Here is a 7,715-nt window from a genome sequence, read left to right on the forward strand (position 1 = left end):
TCAACCATTTCCATAACTTTTGAGATTATTTGCTTTTCTCCTGTTAGAGATTTCCCATTTTGTTTCTCTTTCTCAACTACTTTACACGCTTCTGCATATGTTACTTTCTGTGCTACTTTTGTTTTCTGTACAATTGTTTGTTGTTTCATTACTTCGCACCCCCAAAAGGCTACACTGTGCTCCCCTCCACAACTACAGCACTTTGGTTTGACTCCAACTCCACATTTACCATATTCATGGTCTCCAGAACAACGGGCACATCTCCTTTTCCCCTTACACATTTTTGCAATATGTCCAAATTCTTGACAGTTGAAGCACCTCACTGGTTTTGGCATGTATTCCCTGACACTAAATCTTATCAAGCCAAAGAAAACCTCCCTTGGCATTTCTTTTGTTTCAAATTCCAACAACACCGTTTCTGTTTCAATCCTCTCTGCACCCCTTGTCATTCTCCGTGCTCCTTTTATTTCCTTATTTCTTTCTTTTAAATTCTCAACTAAGTCCTTCATGTTAACACTCAACGGGACTCCTGTGATAATTCCTTTGCTTTCATTATTTATTTTTTCACCCACTTTCACAACTGCTCTAATTTTGACTTTACACAACCCTCCAAGCTTTTTTGCCTTTTCAACTTGCCCTTCCGAATTACATCCAATCAAAAGATTTCCATCTCTCAGTATCTTAGCGTGTTTAATTTCCCCAACATGTGCTTTAAGTGCTTTCGTTAGTTTAAGTGGATCAATCTTCTTGACTCCATCTCCTTCATCAAATCTTATTATAATGTTCAGGTTTGGTCTTTTTGGCGCTTCTTTTCCTTCCTCAGTTCCTTCATTATCGGTGTCTTCAGTGCTTTCCTCATTTCCTTTTTTCCTCTTTCTTTCAGCAGGACGCTGCTTCTTTCCATCCTTTCCCACTCCTTATCTTCATTCTGTCCACTCCTTCCTTTCTCATCACTACAATACATACTATTACAGTCACTTCTTTCTAAAGCCATCGTTGTCATGTTCCGACTTAAGTCGCATTTACCACCGCGAGCTGCCCCTCTAGCCAGGCAGCTAGAAGTTGTCAAGTTTGTTCAACGTCCTCTCTCTTCCGCCTTCTCCCCTAGGTCAAACATGGACCGGATGTGCGCTTTTATTGTGAAAGCAGCACGTAAATGGGTGTACCATAATATCTTGAGCTACCGCGCACTTGTATATTGTGTGAGGCTAGCTTTACCGCGGTGAGTTTTCAACCTAAAACTACACAACGGCATGATCTAAGGTAAGATTAGCTGCTCATGTCATACCTCTTTGTTTTTAATATGATTTTACACGAAGGCACGAAGGCAGACCTTCGTGTAAATCAAGTGGTAAAACGAAAGTTTAAATTGAAAAACGAAAGTATAAATTTTAATTTGGATCGGGGTTCTGTTCTGTAGTTTAGGGATTAGCTTTTAAACAACGGCTGTGTATTGTCGAGAGAAGTAACAAGTTTTTTGGCTGGTTGGTCGGTCGGGCACTTTAAGGCGAAGTTGTAGTCTCGCTCTTGAAAGTTGAGTGCAGGATCAGGCGCCATCTTATCTTGGTGGCCACAGAGTGTTAGGCCTAATCACGAGGACAGGTCTAGACGAAGCTGAAGTTGGTTTCGAGTTCAAGCTTCCAATAGCTAAAGGGGGATTCCACTTAATTTTTCACTACTTTCCGCATCTTTAATCAACTCTAGTTTAAAAACTACTACACCTAGGCTCTTCAAACCTGGACTAGAATATTCTCGACTAAGAACAGAATATTTAGAACGATGTTTGGGATTTGTGAAACTTTTATCTGATTTGTGAAAACTCAATGAAGTTCAATTTTCACAATTTTTTGGCATCTGGATAACCATATATCTACTCTAATTAAAAAACTACAACTCCTAGACACTTCAAACCTGGACTAGATTATTCTCCTCTTCAAGCTGGGTATTTTAAACCTTGCTTGTGATTTGTGAAACATTTTCCTGATTTGTGAAAACTCAGTAAAGTTCAATAATCACCATTTTTTTTGGCATTTGGGTCACACTAGAACTGGTCTAATTCCAAATCTACAACACCTAGACTCTCCAAACTTGGACTAAATTATTCAGCTCTAGAATATTTAGAATCATGTTTCTGATTTGTGAAACTTCCCTTGACAGACCCCTGCAAAAGATCTTTCCTTCCAACAGCCATCACCATCTACAATAACTCTTTGAAAAATTAATGAGTTAGACCAACATTTTATTTCCCTTTGGGATTAATAAAGTGGTTTTGAATTAGAATTGAATTTGAAAAAAAAAAACTGCATGGAACATGTATGAATAGTAATCTGATCTTTAGTGAAGTTTCACAAATCACATAAAGGTTTCACAAATTCCAAACATGGATTAAAATATTCTGCTATTAGAGCAGAATAATATAATCCAGGTTTGAAGAGTCTAGGTGTTGTAATTTTGGAGCTGGAGTGACCAATATCCAAAAAATGTCCGAAATCAGCATTTATTAAAGTTTCACAAATCACAAACATGGTTTTAAATATTCTGCTATTAATTGAAAATAATCTGGTCCAGGTTTGAAGTGTCTAGCTGTAGTAGTTGTTTAATTAGAGCAGATGATCCAGATGAAAAAATTGGTGAAAATCGAACTTTACTGAGTTTTCACAAATCCCAAACATGGTTTTAAATATCCAGCTTGAAGAGGAAAATAATCTATTCCAGGTTTGAAGTATCTAGGAGTTGTAGTTTTTTTTAATTAGAGTAGATCTATGGTGATCCAGATGCCAAAAAATTGTGAAAATTGAACTTCATTGAATTTTCACAAATCAGATAAAAGTTTCACAAATGTGGTTCAAAATATTCAGCTTGAAGAAAAGAATAATCCAGTCCAAGTTTCAAGTGTCTAAGTGTTGTAGTTTTTAAACTAGAGTTGATTAAAGATGCGGAAGGTAGTAAAAAATTAAGTGGAATCGCCCTTTAGCTATTGGAAGCTAGAATTGGAAACCAACTTCAGCTTCGTAAGGTCTTGTGCGAAAATCTGTTCCCCTCTGAAAATGTTTCCCCTTCGTCGGGAGCGCGCACTGCTGCCAGAGAGGCTGATCCAGCGGATCTGACCGTTTTGACTGCGCTTCTGATCGATTTCTCGGTAAACTAACTCGTAATCCTGTCAAGGTTCTAACTTTCATTTTAATCAGCAACTAACAAAATTGTAAAATAAATAAACGAGGTCTTGTGTGGAGGTCTTCTTGCACCCTTTTGTGTTGTTTTTTAATCGCCAAGAGAATCGATCTTTTTCCAACTTTTGTCACTTAAGCCTGACAATTAAAAGTCAGACATCAAACACGGGTTTCCAACACATTGTGCATATTTCTGAGTTTTCATTACTGATATAAGAGGATAGAAGCTAGCTGACAGCAGGGCACAAAAAATTAAGACTTCCTGTTAAGATGAGCGTGTAGGCTTTCTGGTAAATCCTGTTATGTAAAATATGACAGATTTCTGGATAAAAGAAATTTCTAGTTAATCTTTGGTAGCTCAGTCATACTGTCACACATAATCATTGAGATTTTGAAAACATTTTGTCATTATTTGCCAAAGTTACGAGGCGAGAACCAATTATTTTAGCTGCCTGAAATAACCTTTTCCCCTCCAGAACATGGGAACAAATAATTTTTTCACAAACTCTTCAACTCTGCTTAGTCCCCTCTTCATCAACAACAAATCCTGTGATTTTGGTTACATTTTTTCTTTATATGCCAAAGTTACTTGGGAGGAACCAATTATTTGAGCTGCCTGAAATAAGCCGTCCCCCTTTATCACATGGTGTTATGACTCCGTCAAGTCGAAGAGTAATAAACAACAAGTGTGAAGTTAATTAACAGTATTTATTGTTACACAAATAACAATAAATGTTACTTTATTGTTAATGAAGTTAACTGGATTTCCCGCTAACTTCATTCATTTGCTGTCAATCTGATAACATTCAATCCCAATTTAAACACCACTTCATGCAGACAAACCTGTGTAAACCACTACAATTGTTCACTGCAAACTTATGATGCATTCGACTCACTGCAGAATGATTACATGCAATCCAAACTCAAGATCAGACTCCAAACAGGATCGGGTCTCAGATATTTAAGATTAACAGTCCAAAGACAAGACGCAGGACATACAGAGATAAAATAAATGGAAAATTGTTAGCCCGCCCTCACATATTCTAAGCGAAGACAATCAATCCAAAAGCTGGGCAGACTAACAAAAAAGAATATCAAACTCTAAAGGACAGCAGGAAGCAGTGATTGAACTGTAAAAACAAAAATATAAAAAATACTAAATGTTTATGAAATCACTTTAATCAAATCAATCTAAAACACTGCACACCTACATCGCATAAAGCGTCACTCGTCCAGTCAAATTTGAAGGCTCTGGTATAGCCCTACCAAATAAAAATCAACAATATAAAAAACAAATGCATACAAAACAATCTGATTAAAAAGACAAATGTGTAAAGCCTACCTGCAGAGTTGAATAACCACACGCCCAGGCAACGCTACCATTGGAACGTCACTAATGGGGTAGCCCTGTATGAAAACACCATATCAGCACATACTGCGATATTAAAAGGATCGATTTAACACAATTTTATCACAGTATCCACACACACCTGGTCACACACAGGAAATTGACCACCACCCTTTTATGGAAGCTCAGGCTGTAAGGAGGATACAACACCTTCTGGTGACACCTGTTACAATGAGAACAAATTCATTTACCAGCAAGTCTTTAACTCTGCTTATTCCTCTCTTCATCAACAACAAATCCTGTGATTTTGATAACATTTGTGACACCAAGGTTCTTCAATATTGAACCTGTTCACAGTATCTAATATTCTGAGATAGTGAATTTGGAGTTTTCATTAGTTATAATCATCAATACTAAAGGAACATTTAAAACATATCAGCCTGTATGTAATGAATGAATATAATGTACAAGTTTCACTTTTTGAATGGAATTATTGATTTACACCAACTTTCTCATGATATTCTAATCTTATGACCAAAACCTACAGAACTTGTATTTCTTTTCCAGTAGTTGACTTGATGCCTCAATGTGTATGTTCATAGAAGATTGGCATTACTAATGTTTAGCTATTTATAACAAATCATATAATCACTTCAACATTCAGTAACAAAATCACATATCACATGCTTTCCCAATATCCTGCAGCCCTGCTTCATGCTAAAGTCTCCTGAGTTCCTACAGGTTAACAGTGTGTTTGTTTCTTTGTTTCTTGTCTTGCAGATGAAGACTTTCAGCATTCGGAGTCACAGTTTGGTTCATCCTGCATTTCCATGAGATGATGTGTTCAGCTCCAGAGAAGTTTAATCCTGTCTTTAACAATGATGTGTTGGGTGGCAAAATGTCTGCTACTGGTAAATTTATTTATGACATAAAAATTGATATTTTATTAGAATACAATTTTTTTTAAATGCTATTTTTAATGGTGGCCAAAGGTAAACTTAGTGTCTATATAATCAGATCCATTTACTTGCACTTTCATTTTAAGTCAGTGTCTTGAAAACAAATGCCTTTTTTGTGGTCTGACACCAGTTTGTGTTTAAAAAATGCCAAAGCAGAAGCACATTACGTTTTGAAGGAAAGTACACAGTTTGTTGACCAACAGAGTGCACTACTTAGTTTAGCTTTGCCTCCATCTGCTGTTTTACCACTTTTTGTTACTACATAGAAGTCAATTCATGACCAGGACAAAGTATTCTAGAAGATATGAAAGAAGGAGTCTCCCAGCTAAACTGTTTCCAGATAAACACATCAGTATGAAGCCAAGATAATGTTGTGTCAACAGTTTTTTCCCGGATCTTAAATTAAGATCCAGAACTTTCCCTATGTGGTCGGTTGTGGTGACACATCCAAAGGAAGAGAAGGAGCAACAGGATGAATCTAATGATGGAGTATTAAACAGTCTTGTGCTGGCAGAGAGGAACAAAATGGTTTACAGTTCACACCATAATGCATTTATATACAGAAGTGTGAAAAAATGTTAGTCCAATTCCTGATTTCCTTTGTTTTTTTTTTACATATTTGTCACACTTCACTGTTTCAGAAAACAAACCATTGTAAATATTGGTCAAAGACAACAAAAGCATCAAAACAGACATTGTAACAGACAACAAAAAGCAAAAACTAATTGCAGATTATAAATGAAAGTAATTATTTATTAAGAAAGGAAAAAGTTCAAGCCTACATGACTGCGTGGAAAAAATGATTGCCCTCACCTGTTAAATCATAACATAACTGTGGTTTATCACAGCTGAGGTCACTGTCTCTAGCCACACCCGGGACTGATTACTGTTACAGCTGATGTTAATCAAGTCATAACTTAAACAGAACCTGCATGACAAAGTGAAGAACGGGAAGTCGGTGGTGCCGGATTTGACCTGTGGGAGAACGCGGATTTCTAAGAGTGGAAGAGTTTAAGCGATTTCTGGCGAGTAATAAGTTGATTTCTAAGGCGGTTTTGGCATAATCTGGACTGTGAGTAGATTAAGATGGCTAGTTGTAGTGGGGGATGTTCAGAAGATGAAAATATGGATACAGGTTGGGCGTTAGTAGAAAATAGAAAAGGGGGAGGAGGGAGAGACAAGAGTAAAAAAGGACCAAATATAGGCAAAAGATCTTTGGAAGATGAGGAAGAAAATGTTGAGATGAGGAAGAAAAAAATGATGGAAGAATTCAAGGTTATATTAAAATTTAAAACAGGACAAGATATGATTGGGGTGAGTCCGATCAATTTATCAAATGGACTAAAGAAAGTTGTCGGAGATGTGAAAATGGCTAAAGTTTTAAGGGATGGGAGCCTTCTTATAATCTGTAAGAATGCTGAACAAAAGAATAAGGCATTAAAACTCCAAGTAGTGTGTAAAAAAGAAGTGGTGGAAAGGAAGGTAGTGGGGGAAGAAAGAGGAACAAAAGGAGTAATATCAGGGATCCCGATAGGAGAAAACTTGGAAGAACTAAAGAAAATAATAAAAGGAGGAGAGATTTCAGGCATAAAACGATTACAGGCTTTTAGAAATGGGGAAAGATTGGACAGTACATCTGTGTTACTGGAATTCAAAGATGAAGTTAAACTTGATAAAGTAATGACTGGATACATGAGTTTCAGTGTAAGAACTTATATTCCACCACCTCTCAGGTGCTATAAGTGCCAAAGATATGGTTACATTGCAAATGTGTGTAGAGGAAAACAAAGATGTGGTAGATGTGGAGGTGAACACCCTTATGGGGAATGTGGAGAGAATCCAGTTAAATGTTGTAACTGTGGAGGTGATCATACTGCAGCTTATGCAGGATGTGTGGTAAGGAAAGAAGCAACTGAAGTTCAGAAAATTAAAACTGATAAAAAAATTACTTATGCTGAAGCAGTGAAAGAGGTGAAAAGTACGGAAAATGCTAACAAAACAAAGTTAGAAAGGAGAAAGGAGACAGAAGATACTCAAAATAATGTCACGTTAGAAAAACTGATTCCATTTCTAGCATATATCATTAACTGTTCAGAACAAGCAAGAACTAAAACTGAAAAAATAAAAATTATAGTAAAGGCAGCGGCCAGGAATCCATTTGCTAAGAGTGCAGCAAAAAGGGATAATGTTGAGGTAAATATCAAAATAAGGTCAAAAATATTAGTAAAATATATTTTA

The 7,715-nt window shown here is 36.6% G+C and overlaps 1 protein-coding gene and 1 long non-coding RNA gene across 2 annotated transcripts in view; one reads left to right on the plus strand and one right to left on the minus strand.

The window, feature by feature from the left end:
* Positions 1-7,484, minus strand: LOC107838376 (uncharacterized). The gene is made up of 3 exons (XR_001664432.1): positions 7,473-7,484; positions 1,081-1,087; positions 1-1,041 (listed from the first exon to the last, which is right to left on the minus strand). It is a non-coding gene; the product is annotated as an uncharacterized LOC107838376 (long non-coding RNA).
* Positions 1,170-7,715, plus strand: part of LOC103150240 (tumor necrosis factor receptor superfamily member 14-like) — a 24,032-nt gene continuing 17,486 nt past the window's right edge. The window contains exons 1-2 of the mRNA XM_016680544.1: positions 1,170-1,263; positions 5,299-5,429. Of these exons, the coding sequence (XP_016536030.1) occupies positions 5,397-5,429 (33 nt within the window). The 5' untranslated portion in view covers positions 1,170-1,263; positions 5,299-5,396. The remainder of the gene's footprint in view (positions 1,264-5,298; positions 5,430-7,715) is intronic.

Source organism: Poecilia formosa, unplaced genomic scaffold, assembly GCF_000485575.1.
Source record: "Poecilia formosa unplaced genomic scaffold, Poecilia_formosa-5.1.2 Scaffold245, whole genome shotgun sequence".
Taxonomy (NCBI): Eukaryota; Metazoa; Chordata; class Actinopteri; order Cyprinodontiformes; family Poeciliidae; genus Poecilia; species Poecilia formosa.